The 23,775-nt window shown below is 38.7% G+C and overlaps 1 protein-coding gene across 1 annotated transcript in view; it reads right to left on the reverse strand.

Annotated features, from left to right (window-relative positions):
* Window positions 1–23,775, reverse strand: part of SH3RF1 (SH3 domain containing ring finger 1) — a 189,611-nt gene that overhangs the window by 33,614 nt on the left and 132,222 nt on the right. The window contains exons 5-6 of the mRNA XM_032855465.1: window positions 5,791–6,093; window positions 611–721 (exon numbers count right to left, since the gene is read on the reverse strand). Coding sequence (XP_032711356.1) covers window positions 611–721; window positions 5,791–6,093 — 414 coding nt within the window. The remainder of the gene's footprint in view (window positions 1–610; window positions 722–5,790; window positions 6,094–23,775) is intronic.

Consider the following 23,775-nt stretch of genomic DNA (forward strand, 5'->3'; position numbering starts at 1 on the left):
TCTCCTATGAGGTATGTTGTAAAGCAATTAGTGTTTTTAGACTCTATAGGATGCTATGTGTTCAGGAGGAAAATCAACACAATCTTGGGGGAGGCTTCCAAGGCAGCACAGCCGCAGCTACCATCATGGAAGACGAGAAACCAAAAGGTGAATCATAAGTGGAGAGATTTGAAATCAACTCATTGTGTGACTCAAAGCAAACCGTTTAGCTTTTCGGATCCCGGTTTCCTCAGTATATCTATAAAGGTGTCTTTGTAAGAAACAAGTGAAGTCTAAAAACGCAAAAGAAATGAAAAAAAAAAAAGGTTCGGTTAAGCCTTTGGGAAATCAGGCTGAACGTTAATGAAAATTAGAAGTATTTTGTAGAAGTCTTCTAATGGCTTCAGGCCACTGATCCTCACTGTTAGAAATTATGCAGGAAAAATTATGCAGGCTGTAGGCAAGAGGCTTTCTCATTTCTTCTGTGAGATGACCAGAGATAACAGATGAAAGAGACCCACCCCTACCTAACAAGTGTCAGTGTAAACTGCAGGTGTTAGGGGGTGGGCTGTGCCAGATTAATGGGACTGAACAGCTAGGAGAGAAACAGAGATGGAGAAGCTATACTCACTCCAAGGGCAGCTGGGTAGGGAACATCCGATGGGAAAGTGAATGAGGGGCCAGTTGTCACTGGGCTGCTGGGGGGCGGGGTCACAATTAACCCGGTGGTACTTATATGAACCTGCCGAGAGAAAAAAGAAAATTAAAACACAACTACATTTAATACAACAGACTGTACTGGCTAAACCTTGGGGAGGCAAGTCACAATTTTTAAAAAATATATATCTGTAGTTTCTATTATGTGGGGAAGGCAGAAGCTCTTTCAGTTTATTCAATCCACATTTACTGATTACCTAATCTGTATTCAACACTGGGTGGTCATGTGATAAATACTGGCCACTGTGATGTTTTACATACAGAATTCAACTGCTGTTGGCTTTCACAGTAACATACTGCCTCACCTGGGAAGCCACTGTGAACCAAACTCACCTTTCACGTGGTTAGTCTGGCGCTTGACTAGCCCACTAGCAATTTCCCTGAAGATCCTGTTAAGGTAGGTCATGGCTGAATCAATATGTAAATCTATGTGAAGTGCTTAAGATATTTTGTCTATCAATATGTAAATCTATGTGAAGTGCTTAAGATATTTTGTTATTCTCGGGATCATTTTTCATGACTCCCACTTTTCAGTGGGGATACATAATTAAATTGCAGCTGCCTAGACATGCCTAGAGCAGGTAATTATTTATAAAACCTTTAAAGGAACAAAGTCAAGCCAAATTAGCTGTTTTCAAAGGTATCTTATCCCTGATACCATCCAAGATTAATTTACTAGAAAAAAATTGAGTTATTCAGGTCATTTCATTGCCTGTGTTCAGTTACTCGATCAATTTCACTCGCACTGCATATCAGGTCCAACTACAGAATGCCACCATTACTTGATGCTGCAGAAGTAGGTGTGTGGGTTTCTACACAAATGGGATGTTTTTCCTCCACTATTAAAGGAATATGATTGGCTGGTACCTTGTTTCTCCAAAGAAACAATGATACACCAACGCCAGACCTTTTGTAATAAAACTTAATCCCAAACGTAGTTCCCTCAATTCCCATATATTAAGAAAAAGATTATCAGGACAAAGAAAAACTCTGAGATTAGTTCCCAGAAACCTGAAGGAAACTCTGAGTTTCCCTGCTGGGTTAGACCTTGCCAAGGCCAGGGATAATCAGCATCACAGCATACAGTTTATTTCCACAAATAAATCTATGTTATACATGGAATCCACATACTTTTAAAATCACATCTGTACCTGTTAGCTCATACACTGATTGAACCAAAGGCTTAAACTAAGCAGATCTAAGGGATAACCTAACAACAGTTTCTCCCCAAACCCTCCTGTGAACCAAAGTGTATTTCCAATCAGTTTCTAATGGGAAGCACACTGATTTTTCATCCTAGGATAAAAATCTAGTGGCCTTCAGCTGTTTCAAATAATAAATCTGTTTATATACATACCCCAAGGACATTTTTAAGTTGGCAGCACATAAAAGATGGAGTTTTTCTGAGAAGATGCTATGAAGCTCACTTCAAAATGCACGCCATTATCATGGAAACTTTGGGGTAGGAAAAAAAATACCAAAATACAGCTTCCTAGACCTGACCTTACATATATCTAAGATTAAAGATCTCTTAATTTACTGATGTTTTTCTAAAAGCCACAGGCTGGGAGTCAAGATAGTTAACTGCTAATGAGTTTATTGTCTTGGAGCTTGACTAGAGGCTCTCTAAGGTGTGTGCCGTCCTAGACAACAGGAGTGAAGCAGTGAACACTGAGATTCCTGCAGGCACCAGCCAGCACAGGGCCACTCCTAACCCTGGAGAAAAGGAAGAGATAAAAAGTCACCAAAGAGTAACTAAAAGCAGAAGCAGCAGAAGTAAACTGGCTGAGGGTGAGCACGCCCAGAATAAATGCCCTGAATTGGGAAAAATTGATTTTCTACTGTTCTCTTTTCTTCATGGAACAGCAATTTAGCTTGAGTTCCCCCACAAAAAAGGGCTCTGTGGAGAGGGAAAGAGGTGGGGAAAGCAGATGGAAATGAGTGTGTGCACCTCTGGCTCTCCTGAAGCCACTGGCAATAAAAAAAATGCCACAAAAACACTTAATATTATGAAGTATTCCTCCAGCTGGCGAGGCCAAAAAATATGACTGTGGCCAGAGACAAAATGTCTTAGTTACTTATAGCATCATATGCTTTTACAGATGTCAGTTACAGACATCTGTGCGTATTTATTTTGGTGACTCACCTGGACAGTACAGTCTATAAATAATCTTCTAATTTATGCATTTGCAAGTTCAGCCTTTACTCAAGAGTCATCAAATATAATCGCAAGCAAGCCCTTTGTTCCTCTCTTCTGTCCATTTCCTCATCCTACTGCCTAGAATTTGGATGTCATGGCGAGATCTCTAAATTCTAAGGATATTCTAAGAAACATAAGGATAAGGTTCTACCCATATGATGGAAAGGCGAGCTAAAAAGTGCCATCACACCAGCACTGACTGCCTAATGTAGATTCCAGTCAGGTGAGAGAAAAATGAACACTCACTTCTTTGGGCTCCTTACTGCAGACTTTCTAAGCACAACCAAACCTAATTAAGGAAAAGCAAGAGAGAAAATGGGCCAAGTCAAGATAATAAAATATCCTTTTTCTCAGCATGGAGGAAGCAAAGGAAGGAAGGAAAGGAAGGAAAGAAAAATGGGCCGGAGCAGGAGAAGTCAAATCTCTTGCTTGGTCCTTTGTGGGGCAAAGGAAAAGGACAGTCCTATTTTATTTTATTTTTTTAAAAGATTTTATTTATTTATTTGACAGACAGAGATCACAAGTAGGCAGAGAGGCAGGCAGAGAGAGAGAGAGAGGGAAGCAGGCTCCCTGCTGAGCAGAGAGCCCGATGCAAGACTCGATCCCAGGACCCTGAGATCAGGACCTGAGCCGAAGGCAGCAGCTTAACCCACTGAGCCACCCAGGAGCCCAGGACAGTCCTATTTTAAACAGTCTCACATGAGCCATCTCACATATACACCAATCTCCATGGTTAGGAGAATGTTTACCTGTCACCTATGTTACATTCACTCATTGCTTTACTATGGATTGTGGTTCCCTCCAATGTACACAGTACACTAGACAAGTAGTGTTTTCTGTAAACCTGGGCTGGAGAAGCCAGCAGCACTTGAAACATCTCCCATCAGCTTCTTGAAATAATTTATCCCTGAGGCAACACATTACCACCTAAAACAGAATGTATTCGAATATGGGAGGAGGGGTGGAATAGTTGAAGGGGAAACTGTTTTAATGGAACACAGAAAGAGCCTTGTTTCCTAAGCTACTCCAACCAAAACAAAAATAGCTCTATTTTTATAGTCTTCATTCCCAGCTCTGGTGTGGCAGCGTCAGACATGCTCACACCTGACGACTGAGTTCTCTACAAATGCTAGGTTTATCCTCCTTTCTCTTTTAATTTTCTCTAATGCCCAAAGACTACCATCTATTCTTTTAAAGCTATTCCTATTCTGAGTTGCCACTGTTCTTACCAGAAACTTACCTTTTAACAAAACATCCTTGTGCAAATGTTGCTAGGTCACAAAATAAAAACCTCAGTCAAATGATTCCGTTTTCTTGTAGTGAATGGCCATGGTTACTAGCCACCTCTGTCAGAACCTTATTCAAAAATCCTTTGAACCTTTCCAGAGTAACCTCACTTGGTATTTCTTACTCCAACCTATAATCCATGTCTATTTTGTACATAGGTTTAATCAGTTGCATGTAAAAAGTAACATAGTTCTCTCTACCCATTTTTTAAGAGACTCATTCATTCCATAAATATTTACTGAGTGTTTATCATATATCTGACACTTGGGATATATTGGTGAACAAAAAAAGAACTTTCCTCTCACCACACTTATGTTCCAGTGGGCTATGTCTGTGTCTCCTAGTTCTCTCATAAGATCAAAAGCTTCGTTTCCCCACCACTGAAAAAACACCAACAAACCACAATCCCATTCAGAAAATGAATGCATTTAACTCACAACATGCAGGATGAATCTAAGGGAGCAGGGTCAAATAAATGAGGCTGAGAGAAAATAATTAACTAAAATGGCGAGGAATACCAAACACCATGTTGTAAATGTTTATTCTATGGTCCAAAACAGGCACTTTAAATAACTGTAAACTTTCTGAGGACCAGGACTATATGTGTTTCTTTGTTTCTGTAAAGGAAAATAATTGATTTTTGTGTTTTGTTTTGTTTTTAAAAAAACCACAGCTATAATATAGGGTGTAAAATCTGCATGAATTTTAAAAACTAAATACAAGACTTGAAAGAAACTTCTCCCACTGTGACAGGAGCTTTGGACAGGGCTCTTTGACCTTTGGGTTGAGGAAAAATATAGCCATCATCTAACTGGATAATTACAGCCATCCTGTAACTTAGGCAGAGCTACTTTAGTGGGCTTACTCTGCAGTCCAGAATTAAGGCCTAACACAGGGAAGTCCTATAGTCCATTATCACAATATACATGGTGCCTAGAAGGGTCTAGTAATCGGGCACCAAATAAATGCCTGCTGACTGAATGCATGTTTCCAATCATCTTATGTGTTCTCATTAACACAAGAACAATGTGGGGCTATTTCTTAAGACAGTCCAAAGCCTTGATGAACTAATGAGATTTTTTTAAAAAACTAGGCTTATTTCTAATTTAAATTAAATGTTTCTTCATGTCGTCTCTCTCTCTTTTTTTTTTCCTATAACTCTTACTGGGAAGCCTAAAAACCAGGGTAAGTCACACACATGCAGGCAACTGTCAACTTTGAGTTTCAACTGTAGCATCTGCAGTTTGGATGAAGATAAAATTTTAGTTGTCAAGCTCTCCCAAAGCAGCCTTGTGACAAGGTTCTGCAACACTGAGCAGTTGCCTGAAACTTAGTATTATTTAAAACATTTTGTCATTTCTGATCCTTCCTTTGAAAATGACTTGAGTAGTTTTGGGTTAGTTTTCTCTTCTCCATTTTTCTACCTACAGAATGAAGAAACGCTTTACTTCCCAGGAAAGCTACTATCCCCCCCGCCTTTTTTTTTTAAAGGAAAACTATTCTCCTCGGAAGGCAAAAATAAAGAGTATTTTTCAGCTAGCAAACAAACATGCTTGTGGGTAGATCACTTTGTGTCCAAGCTCTTCTCACACTTTTATAAGATTTACCTGAGAAGGGGCACTGCAGGAAAGCCCAGACAGCTCACTGATGCGTGCAGCAGCTGTGGGGTTACTGGAGCTGATGAGAACTGGAGGGCTGATCTCCATGGAGTGGCGGTTCTGGGATGCCTGGGAGGACTTGCTGGCCATGGTGAGAGACGTAAAGGAGTGGCGCTTTTTGGTGTTCTTCTTGGTGTCAGAGTGCTTTGGGGCATTGCTGCTCTGGGCTGCTGCCGAGGTACATTCTCCAGCATCCACTCCTGGCACAGGAGGCTTATCCCATTCTATCAGCTGCTTAGCAGCTGAGTTAAACTGCAAACCAAGAAATCGACATAGGACAGTTACACAATTTTCAAGGACTCACTGAGATTTATTTTCAATCAGCTTTTATCTAAAATTGGAACATCACCACTTTAGAGTTTGCATGTGCAAGTATACCTTTATTTCCAGATGAGATGTCTTTTCTCTCAATACTGGGATTTCATTATATTTGTCACCAATAGATGTTAAAATAAGAATAAACCATTCTAATTCAAGACCAAAAAGGTAAAGAAATTTCCCCAAGAATTTTCAGAATGCCTAATTTTAAAATTTGCCCGTAACAAATGAAGATTTGTTTCAGCTCACTGGTGAAATCTAAAGAAGAACAGTTAAAAAAGGGTACATTTGTCTGACTGAATCCTCTATTGCCTGATAACGGCCGGATATTTGCTCAGAGCACAAGTGAACATCGAAGGGGCAACTTTAGGGTCTTGTACAAATGGGCAAGACAACAAAGATGAAACCATTATAGGTTAACTCATGTACTGCCACATAAATTAACCTGCTGCTTCTATGAATTTTGAAAGAAGTTCACAAAAAAGCTGGTAGACATTCTTGATATGTTTGTCATGTCACTGCATCATTTGTGCTTACAGTTTAAAATCATAACGGGGTAAAACACAAAATCCAAGTCCTGTTGGCAAGTTAACTATTTGAAAAGTTTTCGGACTATAAAGGGTCCAAGGTGTCAAAAGCTGTGCACCAGGCCGGTAATACCAGCAAGAAAGGAAGGAACACAAGATTTGCTTTCCCTGAGGTATAATAAAACATTTCCAGAAAGCTGCAATAATAACAAACTATACAGAACTTACCTAGATACTACAGTAAAGTAGGAAATCACTGAGCACTTAGTTTAACCTCTCATAAAAAAAAAAATTAAGATGTAAAATTATAGACTTCTTAAAAAGGTAATATAGGTAAATATTAAGGATAATAGGGATTTTCTCATTTCAGCTTTGCACTGTCAGCACTTCACAAATGCCGATCATCAAATGCTATTTTCCACCCACCTAAATGGTTAGGACCATGTCTCCTTACCCTGTTGATGAGAACGTCCTACTCAAAGAATGGAAATCCTGTCAGTCAATATTTAACAAAGTGAACTTGCTCAGGCACAACCGGGCGCTCACAAAGCTGTACTAATTGCAGCTCCGTAGCCAGGACTTCTACAGATGATTGCAAATTGATTAACAATTTGTTCCTGTCGCTCCACAGGGACTTGAATTCATCTGGCCTGTTTGATCTACAATTACCAGGGAACATCTTTTTCAAACATGAGCACGCATCTCCTTCAAACTTCTAGAATTTTTTTCCACATGATAAACTTTCAAGAATAATAGGCAGTAATGCGACCATTAACACCTACCAATGCCTGAACTACCTATCAATGGAGAAAGAGGATCGTAACTGTGTGTTATGTGTTTAGGAATGAAGAAATGAGGTACTATTAAAGGGTGGCCTTATTATAACATTATAATGGCCTCTGACTAAGAGACTACCTTGGTTGAGCCATCTCAACATCTGGTGGTCCCTGAGAAAATCAGATGTCCAAAGGAAGAAATGTTACTGTTTTACTATTATGGTAAGAGTGGTCCAGACTTCAGCAATGCCAGAAGAAAACGAGTCAGAAAATGCCTTCTAATATAAACCCCTCTAGATCCCAAGGTACAAATCCTCAAAGCGTGACTGAATCTCTACGCTGGAATCTGACCAATTAACTGGACCCTCATGTTGCACTGAGTTAAGAAGTAAAGGAAGGAACTGAGAAGACTTCCTCCTCATGAAGGCCAAATATAGGAATTGAAAAAACTTAATCCTGGGATCAAATCATTGATTCCATTAGTGATGTCTGCTTTGAAATAGTCTGAAACAAATAATGGTTTATTCTTATTTAACATAGTCTGAAATATTCAGACTATTTGAAATAGTATGAAATATTACCATAGTCTAGTCCTGTTCATATGTAGCCAAGTGTTGGTTATAATTAATATTGTATTAAAATTTTAGGCTTCTGTATGCTGTGCTCTGGAATAAACATAAGAAATAAAGTATTGTTCCCTATATTTCCAGTTGTATTTCTCATTATAAAAATATTGGGTGCTTCCCCCATATCTTTTTCTGTATCATATATTCTCCATTAAAATAAATACACATTGACCACATATTAGGTGCTACATAATGTGTTAGGTGCTAGAGATCTACACATGCAGACAAATGGCTCCTGGTCCTCAAGGAGCTTATAAACAGATATATAATTAACACATGCACTCTCAGTATTTTCCTGTCTTCCTTCTTTTATTCAGCCATACGCTTTCTGAGATTTATCCATATGGTTCTATGATTCAGTCTTTTTTTTTAAGTGCTATGTAATATTCCATTGTGCAGATACACTACAATTTATTTATTCATTCTATTGTTGATTTATATTTGGGGTCCCCTTCCTTCCCCTTCTCTCTCCTTTCCCACTCTTTCTCCTTCCTTCCTTCCTATAGATTTTGGCTCTTAAGAGCAATGCTACTGGGGTGCCTGGGTGGCTCAGTCTATTAAGCGTCTGCCTTCAGTTAAGGTCATGATCTTGGGGTCCTGGAATCGAGCCCCACGTCAGGCTCTCAACTCAGCAGTGAGTTTGCTTCTCCCTCTCCCTCTGCCCCTCCCCTTGCTTGCGTTCTCTCTCTCTCTGTCAAATTAATAATAATAATAATTTAAAAAGTAATAATGCTGGCATGAATAATTTGTATTTTTTGGTGGACATAAGCAGTTATCTGGATACTGGATATATGCTTAGGAGTTGAACTGCTGGGCAACACAGTTGGCATGTTTATAAAAATAAATTTACATGCAGAAGTAAGTGCATACAAGTAGACACATCGTGGTATGGTAGGAACCAGTGAATAGTAGACCAAAGACAACAGTTCTGGTCCTTATCCATAAAATGAGGAAGTTGGACTCCATGATCTTTTTTGTCTCTTTTAGTTCTCCACATGCGTAATGCATTATCTCACTTTAAACAGATATAATTCACTTTTCTATTTCACATCTTTCATTTCTATTCCTCTAAATCACCTATTATATTTCCCCCGCATTTCATTTTTACACACAGGCAGTCATATGTGTTAGCGGAAAGCTGCCATAATTTAAAATTACTTTGGACTTCTGAAGCAGTAGAGATTAGTACTAAAAAATGCTATCTTGCTGCCTTTATAAGTCCCAAAGAAAATAACAAAGTCAAGACTATTTGTTAGAGGGATTAAATAAATTGGGCAGAAACCTAAAGAGACTTTTATCGTAAGTGTACCTTAACCTTCGGTAACAAGAGGAAAGCAAGGATCTGATGGCTTTTAATGGAACTTTGATAACATTCATTTATAAATGTTTGTTTGAGTGTAGGCTTTCTGTGACATTTATCTAACCATGACCTTTAAGTTTAGGAGTGCACTCATCACCTGCAAAATAATTTTGTATCCTAATATACCTTCCTCCAAGCATTTGGTAAGGAATATCTGATGAGACTCAAGTTGCTTCCAAGGTAAAATTCAGTACACTAGAGCTAAAGCAGGGCAAATGAGATTTGTTAATCTCTTAAAACTGTAATGTCCATTTTTGGTAAATTCTAAAATATAGATGGAGTATTATCAGAAGTATAAATAAGTATGAGAAAGGAAATACTGACAAAATGCTGATAATAACAACAAGGCAGCTGAAGAAATATCAAAATAATCTGTATGCACATACCTGTGTTTTTGCTAAAGAGAATATAATCTTTTTAAAAGATGGAACTTACATTTTTTAAAAAGAGAAAAAATGTTAATGAAAACTAAGTTGAATAGTCACTACTTGATACAAAGCTTTACAGATGAATCAGTCTAGTTTTTGACCTCCAGAGAACATAAGCAGTAGGTCTTAGACATGAGAGACAAGTGATCAAATGAAATAATTACACATAGTGGTCAGATCAGGCTTCTGAAATAGAAAATAATGGTGTGTAACTGCCTTTATACAAACTGGTCAGGAAGACCTTTCTGCTGAGTTTTAGGCTGCACTCCACCATCTGCGACACACAAAGGGATGGAGGAAGGGAAGGTAGGGGTCACCTTGACTGGAGCACAGCAGTGAAAAGAGGAGTGTAGGGAAGGATAAGCAGATAGGGCTGGATCGTAGAGAAACTTGTCATGGGAAGGCCTCAGTTCAGGTTTTATTCTTAGGGCCAAGGGAAACCTATGAAGAGTAGGCTTGTTACTAGAATAGGAAGGAGCCTATTCTGATTCACAACCCACTAAAGTGTCCCTTGAACATAACAGGTTTTTGAAGAAAGGCAAATAAACTTTTAAAAACATATTATAAAAGTAATGTATGTTTGTTACTTTTACAAAGGAAATAGTGTAGAATAATATGAAGTAAAAAGAGAAAAGCCTCAACTAGTTTCCCACATCTGTCTCCCTTCAACTCATTTCCCAGATGTATCTAAGCTTAACAGTTTAGAACAGTCTTTCATATATTTTCTATGTAGACATTGTTAAGTGTGCATCTATTTTATTAATTTTTAACACAAATGAAACCAAGTACCATATACTACTCTCTTCTGTAACCATATCTCATGAACATCTTTCTGTATCAATAGAGACAGATTGATAGCATGGTATTTCATTATATAGAGATGTCTTCATTTAAAATATCTTGGCATGCTTGTGCAGGCATATCCACAGGGTGAACTCCTAAAAGTGAACTTGTTAGATGAAAGTATAGGCTTAAACACTTTTGAAGTATATTGCCAAACTGTGCTCCAAAAAGGTGTCAATTTTCCTATTCAACATTATACTAGAAGTCCTAGCCTCAGCAATCAGACAACAAAAAGAAATTAAAGGCATCCAAATCGGCAAAGAAGAAGTCAAACTATCCCTCTTCACAGATGATCTGATACTATATGTGGAAAACCCAAAAGACTCCACTCCAAAACTGCTAGAACTTGTACAGGAATTCAGCAAAGTGTCAGGATATAAAGTCAATGCACAGAAATCAATTGCATTTCTTTACACCAACAACAAGAGAGAAGAAAGAGAAATTAAGGAGTCCATCCCATTTACAATTGCACCCAAAACCATAAGATACCTAGGAATAAACCTAACCAAAGAGGCTAAGAATCTATACACAGAAAACTATAAAGTACTCATGAAAGAAATTGAGGAATACACAAAGAAATGGAAAAATGTTCCATGCTCCTGGATTGGAAGAGTAAATATTGTGAAAATGTCTATTCTACCTAAAGCAATCTACACATTTAATGCAATCCCTATCAAAATCCCATCCATGTTTTTCAAAGAAATAGAACAAATAATCCTAAAATTTATATGGAACCAGAAAAGACCTCAAATAGTCAAAGGAATATTGAAAAAGAAAGCCAAAGTTGGTGGCATCACGATTCCGGACTTCAAGCTCTATTACAAAGCTGTCATCATCAAGACAGCATGGTACTGGCACAAAAACAGACACATAGATCAATGGAACAGAATAGAGAGCCCAGAAATAGACCCTCAACTCTATGGTCAATTAATCTTCAACAAAACAGGAAGGAATGTCCAATGGAAAAAAGACAGCCTCTTCAACAAATGGTGTTGGGAAAATTGGACAGCCACATGCAGAAAAATGAAATTGGACCATTTCCTTACACCACACATAAAAATAGACTCAAAATGGATGAAGGACCTCAATGTGAGAAAGGAATCCATCAAAATCCTTGAGGAGAACACAGGCAGCAACCTCTTTGACCTCAACCGCAACGTCTCCCTAGGAACACCGCCAAAGTCAACAGAATCAAGGGCAAAAATGAACTATTGTGATTTCATCAAGATCAAAAGCTTTTGCACAGCAAAGGAAACAGTTAACAAAACCAAAAGACAACTGACAGAATGGGAGAAGATATTTGCAAACGACATATTAGATAAAGGGCTAGTGCCCAAAATCTATAAAGAGCTTAGCAAACTCAACACCCAAAGAACAAATAATCCAATCAAGAAATGGGCAGAGGCCATGAACAGACATTTCTGCAAAGATGACATCCAGATGGCCAATAGACACATGAAAAAATGCTCCACATCACTCGGCATCAGGGAAATACAAATCAAAACCACAATGAGATACCACCTCACACAAGTCAAGAAATGATAGATGCTGGCGAGAATGTAGAGAGAGGGGAATGAACCCTCCTACACTGTTGGTGGGAATGCAAGCTGGTGCAACCACTCTGGAAAACAGTGTGGAGGTTCCTGAAAAAACTGAAAATAGAGCTACCCTATGACCCAGCGATTGCACTACTGGGTATATATCCTAAAGGTACAAACATGGTGTTCCGAAGGGGCACGTGCACCCGAATGTTTATAGCAGCAATGTCCACAGTAGCCAAACTATGGAAAGAACCTAGATGTCCACCAACAGATGAACAGATAAAGAAGATGTGGTGTATATATACAATGGAATACTATGCAGCCATCAAAAGAAATGAAATCTTGCCATTTGCGATGACGTGGATGGAACTAGAGGGTATTATGCTTAGCGAAATAAGTCAATCGACTAGAAAGACAACTATCCCTGATATGAGAAGTAGGGATGAAACGTGGGGGGTTTGGCGGGTAGGAAAAGAAAAAAATGAAAGAAGATGGGATCGGGAGGGAGACAAACCATAAAAGACTCAATCTCAAAAAACAGATGGAGGGTGGCTGGGGGGAGGGGGGCACAGTAGAGGGTGGTGGGGATATGAACATTGGGGAGGGTATGTGCTATCATGAGTGCTGTGAAATGTGTAAAACTGGCGACTGACAGACCTGTACCCCTGAGGATAAAAATACATTAGAAGTTTATTAAAAAATTTAAAAATTAAAAAAAAGAATAAAAATAAAAATAATGTAATGTATGTATATATATATATGTACACATATGTATATATGTATATATAATATATATGTATATATATCCATCAAATTAGAAATATTGTTCCAATTTGCTAACTTGATATGTTTGTTACATATACCTTTTTATTTCTGTGCCAAATTTATCAATCTTTTCCATTATGTTATCTCAATTTACTGTGCTTTATTTACTTTTTTAAAGATTTTATTTTTTTAAACATTTTATTTATTGATTTTTTTTTAGAAAGAGTGGGGGTGCACATGTGAGTGAGGGGTGAGGGGGCAGAAGGAGAGAAAGAATCTCCAGCAGGCTCCACAACTAGCATGGAGCCCAATGCGGGGTTTGATGTTACAACCCTGAGATCATGACCTAAGCGGAAATCAAGAGTCAGATGTTGAACTGACTGAGCCACCCAGGTGCCCCTGAAGATTTCATTTTAAGTAATCTCTGAACCCAATGTGGGGCTCAGATTCACAGTTGTGAGATTAAGAGTCGGATGCTCCACTGACTAAGCCAGGCAGGCGCCCCTCAATTTACTATGCTTTAAAAATTGTATTCCATTATTTTAAGAAAGAAAATCACGCTTTCCTAGTGTTTTTATGGTTCCTTCTTTCCTTCCTTCCTTTTTTTCGCTTTCTTTTTACATCTCCATCTTCAAACCATGTGCACATTTTTGTAAAGAATAAGGTGAGGATAGCACTATGTTTTTTCCACACGGTTCAGGAGCTGGCCCATCCCTGTTATCTAACAGTGCACTTTATTCCTCATTGGTTTGAAATGCACATTCATAAAGCTATGTTTTGAAAGATACTTTAGTGTTCTGCTGCATTGTTAGGTCCAGTGTTCCTTCCCCATAGAGTTAGACACTTCAAATAATACCAGTGAACCAATGCTACAGGATCTAAATTCATGCCATTTAGCTCCTCTTAGAAACAAAAATATTTTGTGCCTCATGTTATAGTCCCTTGCAAAATGTTTTTACATAATGGCAATGAGGAATTTGTATTTCCATTAGTTTTCTATTCTTCCCTGCATTTAGGTAACAAGATTTTTGTTTCTAGATGATCCAAATAACAAAAGCAAGCTCAGTCCTCATTTATAATAGAAGACTTCCCCACGGAAAAGGAATAATTAGACTGAAGGCATTATTCAGTATTTTTAAATTGATCTGAAATCCTCCCTTAGCCAACAGCTCCTTTTAGGGCTCTGTAAATATTTGTTGAAAGAATAACAATGTCAGTCTCTTAGAACTGACATATCAAGGGAAGAAGGGACTTTCTCTAAACCAACTGTTCAACTGAAGTATAATATAAGCTGATATGTAATTTCAAAATTTTCATAGCCACATTTAAAAAGATAAGAAACAGGTAAAGTTAATTTTAATATCTTATTTAATCCAATTTATCCAAGTTATTATCACTCAACAAGTAATCAACATAACAAAATTACTGAAATAGGGATGCCTGGGTAGCTCGGTCAGTTGAGCCTCTGACTATTGATTTTGGCTCAGGTCATGATCTCAGGGTCATGGGACAGAGCCCCATGCCCACCTCTGCACTTAGCTCAGTCTGCTTGTCCCTTTCCCTCTGCTCTTCCTCACTCACTTGCACATGTGTGTGCTCTCTCAATAAATAAAATAAAAATTTTAAAAATAAATTATTGAAATAGTTACATTAAAAAAAAATCTAGTGTGTATTGTATACTTAGATCATATCCCAATGTGGATGGGCACATTTCAAGTGCTCAGCAGATACATGTACATAATAGCGCAGCCCTAGACTCTCAGGGTTTCTGAGGGGAGAGGAACTGCACCCAAGGTGGCTGTCTCTTGAGGCTCATTAAGCACAACGAATTTGCTGACCTGAGAAAGGATGACTGAAACCTCTCCCCTGACCTCCCTTGGCCCATATTCCTGAAATCTTCTGAGCCCTGAAGCAGTCCTCTAGTAACACGTGTTACTCCTTTACGCAACAGGGCAGTGAGGAACACACACTCAATACAACCTTCATATTGTCCTACCAAGGGAAAATGATTTTAAAGGAACTGCCCACTACACTAGATTAGGAAGGTGAGACATCAGTTACTTTAGCTCCTGGCTTATTTTCATTATCTTCACCTGTGCTGGCCCCACCTGTTAAAAAATAAATAAACCAGAATTTTCTTTTTCAGGTTTCTGATTCTGAAATATAAAGGACAAAGGGAGTGTTCACTTCACTGAAAGCCTAAAAAGAATTTTAGCTTAGTGAGCTGAATAAAGAAAGAAAACCACAGGAAAAGCTGAGAACGTAAAACTGAAAGGTCTGGGTTGGAGTCAGGTCTCTCCTCACTGGCCAAGTAATCTACGGTTGACCACTTAAATTCTATGGCTTCAGTTTCATTGGCTGTATAAAATGGGGAAGGTGAAATCACCCTGCATACCCCAGGTAAAAATGAGTACAGGCTAAAGTGCTCTGTAACCTATAAAGCTCTATATGAATGTGAGTTACTCTCACAATTCACAGAGGGATTCCAGCTGATCCTTCACTTGCTCTGTTGCCCTGGGCAAGTCACTCCATCTTATGTGTGTCTCTTATGCGCTATACATAACATGAAGTTGGACTTAACAATCTGTAAAGTTTTATTCCTATATAAAGTACTGATACCTTTCCTCAACCCCCCCCCCCAAAAAAAAAATCCCATTCAAAATACTCAGAGGCAGAGATCTCTTCGTCAAGCTAGAGCCCTCAGATCCACGGTAGCCATAATCAAACCTAATGGAGGCTTTCACTCATTTTTTTTTAATTGACTATTATAAGCATGGCATAGTACTGTTTAGGGGAAAGGGGGACACAGACACACACCCCCTCTGACTTGTGAGAAAAGAGACCTTGGAAATAGCATGATGGATTTCTAATATTAAGGATAGGAGGTGCAAAATTCCTATGTCAGTAGAGCTAGGGCAGGTGAGGTCAATGAGTAAAGGCCAGACAGAGGCCAATAGGGAATAGTGGATTCTGTGGTTCACTGGGGAGTGAGTCCTCTCTCAAGAGGCAGCCGCTTGCTAGTGTCAGCTGATTTTTTTTTTTTTAAGGAAAGCTAGAAATTAAGGCCTATGTAAAATCTCCTGATTTTTCTATCTTAAGAATGAATTAAAACAAACCCACTTTGCAAGCCAAGGATGAAAGTCCTGTGGGGTCACACTAGTTGGCATTCCCTGACCTAGGGAAGAAAAAGTATGGAAGATAGCAGAGGAAGGAGGAAAGGCAAAAGGCACTCAGCATTTCAGGCTACAGGATCTTGCAGTTCCCCAGACCAAACACCCAACAAATCAACCAACCAACCAATACCCCAGAAATGAAAAAGTCAAGTAGTTTCAGGAAGATTAAGAAAGGTGGTTGTGATGGTTAATACCATGGGTGGGGGGAGAAGAAATACTGGTAGATGTCACTGGAAGGATAAAAAACAAATTAGAGCTAAGAAAAGGCAGTTAGTTGGCAGCTGGGAGGGCAGTTTCAGGGACTGAAGTAGCCAAAGGCTAAGTGCACGCGATCAGAAAACAGGCAGTGAGCAGGTGTAAGTGATTCTTGTGAGAATTTTGGCAGGGAAAGGAAGGAAAAAAATGTAGAACCATAACTTGAAGGGAATGCGGTCAAGGAAAATAGTTTTGAGGTGAGCAAAAAGCTGCTCATTTTCCTACATTAAGGGGAAGATGGGGGAAGCAAATAACTAAAATGCAAAACAAAAAATGTGCATGATGTAACCAAGTTCCTGGAGAATGAAAGGCCTGGGAAGAGGAGGCAGAGACTACAAAGGAAAAGAAACACTTCATCCACCAAGATGAAGGGAAGATTGTGAGCAGCACATATGCAGAAGGATTTAGAAAAGAGGAAAGTTCTACCCTGAAGGTTAATGCCAAAGGGGCAGTCACACTTATTATTTCTGAAGCAACAGATCTATGATCTTATCATGAGGCAGAGGAGACAGACCAATGGATATTTTAAAAGTTGGGTTCAGTTCCATTCTCTGTGCTTATGACTCTGACAATATACTAGGTTTGTGGGTATCTCTATCTGGTATTTGTTCACCAAAAGCACACCACAAATAAGAAATGTCTATAAACCAAAAGGATATATTCCAATGACACATTTTCAAGGACCTTATTACCAGATGTAGTAATACTACATCTGGAATATGTATCAGGAGGTTAAGAATATGCAATTGTCATTAAATTCTAAATAAAAATATGTCAGTGTCAAATGACACAGTGACAGAAATTCCACAGTGATATGTAATCAGTTAATTAACTAGTGAACAAATATTTCTCCTGCCTTTGTACCTAAAGTGTGTGTGTGTGTGTGTGTGTGTGTGTGTGTGTGTGTGTTTATACACACACAAACATGTGAAGCATTGGGAGGTTTTAAGGGGTAGGGAGGAAGGCTAATCACCAAGACGGAACCTTACACAGAAAAATACTGAGAGTATTGACCATCATGACTTTGCACTCTTAAGATCTTCCTTCTCCTCAGCATACAGAGAAATTTTTGCTCCACTCACATGTGAAGCCTAATAGGTACATTGCCACTAAATACTATTTTTAAAGGAATACTGCTTTACAACACTTATAACAAATTTTCCAGGAATACATTCAATTTCATTTTAGAGAGGCTCATTCCCTGGTGGTTAAATAATCAGGATGCTCCTATTCATGCCACTTATATGCCACATATGCACACAAATGTGCAGAATAATATAGAAGATTCATTCAATCTTCTTCAGGATATAAGAAAGGACTTAATGCCTGGTTAATTAAAATTAATCTATTTTGCTTCTTAAAGCCTTAGTTACTGCCAAATTTAGGATGTATACAGTAATACAATAAAACTTTAATAAATAATAATGAAATTTAAAGGGCCTTAAAGTACTAAGGTTTTAATTAACTTGTGGTTTTTCTTTAAAAAAGGGCTATCTCAGGGGTGCCTGGGTGGCTCAGTTGTTAAGCATCTACCTTCGGCTCAGGTCATGATTCCAAGGTCTTGGGATAGAGCCCCCGCATTGGGCTCCCTGCTTAATAGGAAGCCTGCTTCCTTTCCCACTCCCACTGCTTATGTTCCCTCTCTCACTGTGTCTTTCTCTGTCAAATAAATAAATAAAATCTTGAAGAAAAAAAAAAAGGCAACCTCAGATATTTGAAATTGTTGAATAATGAGTCATTTCTGAAAATTAACCTTTTAGGTGTTGGAATTTGAAAAGCTGTCATTATTCTTGATGAGAAATCAAAATGTCCTAAATACTTTTTAAGCAAAGCTTGTATTAACAGTGATCCTGTACCAGTATTAGGAAAACTAGTATTACAGGTGCTGTAAGGCTACTGCAGGGCAGAAGGGTGGGGCAGCAATGGACAGCAGAATAGAGACCACAATTCACTTCTCAATTACTGGCTGTGTGTCCCTCAACAAGACATTTACCTAGTTTAAAAGAGGGAGAGAAATTAAATTATGATTTTAGCTATGAGAATGTTTATTATGTAGTCAAAAAACCCGATGATTAGTAGTACTATAATAATGTAGAGAATGGCAAAAGTATGTATGTAGTATCATTAAAGTATAAGGGGAAAGAATGAAAAGATATTTACCCAAATTATATGTGATGGGACTAAGGGTTATTTATTTCCTTTCAAACTTTTCCACAATGTGATTATATTACTGAAATAAAATCATTAAAAATATTCTTTATGTAAGATGTGGCTCCCAAGGAACACAGGAAAACATTAAATCATCTACATACATAAATATAGTCTTAGCATGCGCCAGATCTGTAACAGTGTAAACTGAGTATCACAGAAGTTCGAAACAAGGAGGAAGCTGTTCTGTTCCGTTTTATTTCTGTGTAGGAGAATTAGAAAAGAAGGACTTCAAGAGAAATGACAGTATTCATCTGGACCTTGAAGGAAAGAGTGAACTTTCTACAGATAGTTGGACAAAGAAATATCCCAGATGAGCTGTAATGGCAGCAGTTCGTAGGTATGTTTTCCAGGAATGATTAGTAGATCAGCTTAGCTAGGGCTCTGGTATGTCTAGGGGGATATGGCCAGGTTAAGGAATTTGAGAGTTCCATAAGGAATCACTGTGTATGTTAGACACCACTTGGTCATTATCCTCTGTCTCTGATGAAGGCACTACAGGTGACATGCATTTTTATGTTCTACTCTTGAGGTACTCACTGGAAACCATCCATTTATGCAGTGAGAGTTCAATAAACATTAACTGATCTTTAGAATCTCAGCTCCCTGAGTGTTTTTCTGATAGAAAGCAAACGGGAAACTCAAATTAGAAAGCAGCTACCAGGGGCACCTGGGTGGCTCAGCAGGTTAAGCCTCTGCCTTCAGCTCAGATCATGATCCCAGGGTCCTGGAATTGAGCCCCGAATCGGGCTCTCTGCTCATCAGGGAGCCTGCTTCCCTCTCTCTCTCTCTGCCTGCCTCTCTGCCTACTTGTGATCTCTCTGTGTCAAATAAATACAATTAAAAAAAAAAAAAAAAGAAAGAAAGAAAGTGGCTACTGGATAACAGATGGAGCACAATCTGTCTTAAATAAAGTTCTTTACCTAATTTAAAGGCCTCCTTGTCAGACTGAGTCTAGTCGCTTCTAGCCATCTATATTAAGTAGTTCTTCCTGGAGTCCAGGGGAGTCCCTCTTATGCCCTTAGAAATTCAGAAACCAGTGCTCATTTTTTCCTCTATCACTGTGGCAGAACAAAAGGCAACAATTATTTGTATCAAGTGGGTAACATTCAGAAGATAAGAACACATGCACTATGAAACAGAACCCACAGTGCTAAAAAAAAAATAAATAAACACACACACACACACTCCAGTGTGTTCCGTTATCAGAATTAAAAATTAAAAGTGTGAAGGAAACATCAAAATGAAGCAGGTATTGCTAGGAGAGCAATTTAAAATGGATCCAGGAGGCCATTAAGGAAGCAATGCTTACGCATGTCCCCACCTGAAAGAAAAGATGAACTTTAAAATACAGGTCACTGCCAAACTATAAGCATCCTGGAACACAGGCTGCAACTCTGCTGTTTCAAGAGAAATGAACTTTTTTCTCATACTTACAAATGGACTTTTTGCTTAGTGATAGCCTTTAGCAACTAATCACGTGGAGATAAGAATAGCTTCAGCTTTTTACCATTGACCATAATTTTTTGACAATTTTTGTGGCTCTCCTGGAAATCCTCGCTTTGCCTTTAAAAGCCCTCTTCTTTTTTCCCCATTTCAAAACACATTTTTAATTCCTGCTCAAATCTGTGTCTCTCAAATTACAATTCTCAAACACCAAATAAAAGCCTCTGGTTTGCCCTTCACTCTTGCAACATTTCTCATTTGACATAGCATGGTGTCAGAAGTGGGATTCAAAGTGACTGCTGTCACTAGGCAATTGTGGATTCATGTAAGGGTCCTACAAGAGTCCACTGTGTTTTGTTATCTCCTCAGTGTTTTTTGGTTGCAGTAGTAGTCCTCTTGGTCCAGAACCTCCCAACTCAGTTGAGGTTCAGGCTCTGTTTGGGTGTCCTGTGTTGCCAGTTTTTGTAAGATTTCCTGTTTTGTCTTTGGTGAGTACACTCTTTGTTAAAATGGGAAAATGGGTAGTTCATTCTCTAAAGAGAAGGCTACTAATCAGTCTCCTTCTGGAAGTCTTGCGGACTTTACATATAAAACTATGGGCTTTTGTCCTGCTGACTAGTTATTACTCAGAATAACTTACAATTGAAGTGGCCCACTGGAGCTCTTCTGAAATTCCTAAATTGGGTTATCTGTGCAGCCAACTGAAAGAGGTTGTAAGACAAAACAGCTTAAGTGGGAAGCTTATTTTCATTGATATTTCAAGGCCTCTAAATGCACAAGTACTTCCAAAATTGCTTCCCTGTAGAATGCTAACTTGAAATTAATCAAGGTTAATCTGAGCTGTCTCAGAGACATACTAAACTGGAGAAGTCCTTCAAAGGCTCGTCTGTTGTCTTTGCTTGTATTCTCCCTGCTCCTCCTCCTGCTTGCTCACCACCTCTTTATCCTTTATTAGCTGAACTTCCTTGCAATAATGACTTAGATCCTGAGCCACCAGCCTTTGCCACTCCCTTTAAGGTTAAATCTAATGAAGGTGGTTCAGGGACCCCGCTCTGTGACCTCTACTCCTTAGACAAAACTAGAACTCTGAGCTATTACTAAAGAGTTCCTGGATCCTAAATAGAATCCTGTAAGTTTTGTGAAGGAATTTAACCTAGTGATCCAAACTTATCAACAAGGTTACTTCAATCTTTACCAACTGATTCCCATGCTCACTGGTGAAGGCAGAACTAAAGAATGGATGGACATAGTAAATTAGCAAAATCCTTTTGAGAATTTCAGTAAGTGGAGAGCAACTGACCAATCAAATGTTCTCAAACTAGCAAAAAACCCCACGAAAGTTTATAGTAAGATTCCTAAACATTTTCCTAAAACTATTGATTGGAAAAAGATCTAACAGTGTACTCAAAACCTGATGAAGATATTTATGACTAATCTCCCTGAAAGAATCTAAAAACTACATTCTTATCTAGATTCAACTAAATATGAAATATCCACCATTTTTAATTCAACCTTCCTGAACAGGTTCAATAAATAAGTAAGCACACTTGTTTAACCTAAGCAGCTTAACTGAGCCACTATGGATCCTCACAGGCTAGTCAACCTGCCTGAACAATTAGCCTATCAGTAAAAAAAAAAAAAAAAAAAAAAAAAAAAAAAAAAAAAAAAAAAAAAAAGAAAAAAGAAAGAAAGAAAGAAAGAAAAGAAAAAAGCCATCTAAGTTTTAAGTACCCAGATTCAAGCCACCCAAATAATGAGCTTACAAACACAACCATACTTGCCTTCCAAAATCTACCAGGCAAACCATCCCTTAAAGGGGTTTGCCACTACTGAGCCCAGACACTTGGAAAAGTTTTGTTTACCATGTAAGAGGCTCCTATAAGACCAATAGCCTCTGAAACCATAATTCCTCCCAGGGATTTCAACCTAAATACTCCCAACAACAGGGATGCTCCAAGGATCAAAAGGAGATTTTCCACATGTTTTTTACTAACTCCTGGGGAAAACAGACTTGAGACTTGACCACGATGAATGAGGTAACTAAAGCTCTAACAGACACTGGAGCTACAATCAGTCCTCAACCCTACCAGCTTCATCTTTCCCCTTTCTCAGAGTACTGAAACTATATAAATGCTGGGTGCTTCTAGTCAATCCATGACTGTTTCCAAATTCCTCCCATCTCCTTGCAACATGGGCCCATTCAAGGAACTCATCAATTCCTTTTAGTTCCCTCTGCCCCTATTCACCTACTAGGACAAGATTTCCTGAGGCATACAAAGCTCACATTTCTTTTTCTCAAGAGGGTTTTTACTTTTTCAACCCCCAACTGACAATCCTCAAGCAGACTTGTCCAGAGCTATCCTAGTTTCCTTAGGCACTGTAACTGACCCAAATCCCTTCTTAGATTCCTTCTACCTGAATTATAGTCTAAAAATGCAACTGATATTGACTGCATGCATTGTGTACTACCAATAAAAAATAAATTTATGAAAAAAGCCCCTACCTAATGTTAACCAATTAAATGCAGAGGCTATTCAAGAAATTTAAGCCCATTACTGAAGAATATATTAAGCAAAGTCTCATTGTTTGTTATACAAGTCCTTGAAACATTCCTATCCTGTCCACGGAAAGGGATTGAGGTTTATACAAGATCTGAGAGCACTAAGCAACACAGTTATACCTCCACACCCATTGTGCCTAATCCTCCCACCTTGCTCTAAGCCATACCACCAGAAAGTAAATTCTTTACAGTCATATATTTCTGTAGTGCCCTTTTCAGTATTCCTATCAATTCTAGAAGCCAGTTCCTATTTGCTTCCATTTGGGAGGACAACAGTACACTTGGACAGTAATGTCTCAGGGTTACACTGGGGGTCCCACCTACTTTTCTCAAATCTTAAAGGCAGATATCACCAAAAAAGAGTTCCCATATCAGTCCTCCCTTCTACAATATGTACATGACTCCTCCTGTGTTCAACTTCTGAAGAGGCATCTCTCAAAAACAGTCTCCACCTCCTTCAAGAAGTAGCAAAAAGGAGACACAAATTATCTAAAGAAAAACTTCAAGTCTGTAAATCCCAAATTAAGTATATGGGACATCTGATCACTAACCACAGCCTTCTCTGTATCCCAACAGAATTCAAGCTATCTTGACCTTTCCACAGACAACTCAGTGGATTCTTAGGGTTGGCAGGATACTGTAGAGATTATATCCTAAATTTCTCTGCTATGACTCAGTCTCGATATTCCCTTCATAAGCTGACCAAGCAGAGACCTATGTAAAGGTAGCAGGATCACAGAAAGCCTTTAATATGATAAAGAGCAGCCTACACAACCTTCCTGCCCTGGGGCATCCTAACTATTATTACACTTCTTCCTTTTGGTTCAAAAAAGAGAGAGAAATGCAGTGGGCACTTTAATCCAATGACATGGAAGCCAGTACTGACTCACTGGGTACTACAGCCAATGATTAGACCCAGCAGCCAAAGGTTTCCTTCCATGCATGCAAGCAATTACTGCCACCACCAACCTTTTGCCACACACAGAAGAAACAGTAGTTCACCACTGACTACATATACCTCCCTGGGTAGAAGTCCTGCTTTAAGTCCCATCACACTTAACATCTATCTACAAGCCGATTAACCTCCTATGAAATTCTTTTCCTATCC

The sequence above is a fragment of the Lontra canadensis genome, unplaced genomic scaffold, assembly GCF_010015895.1.
Source record: "Lontra canadensis isolate GAN:19392208 unplaced genomic scaffold, GSC_riverotter_1.0 scaffold10, whole genome shotgun sequence".
NCBI classification, from domain to species: Eukaryota; Metazoa; Chordata; class Mammalia; order Carnivora; family Mustelidae; genus Lontra; species Lontra canadensis.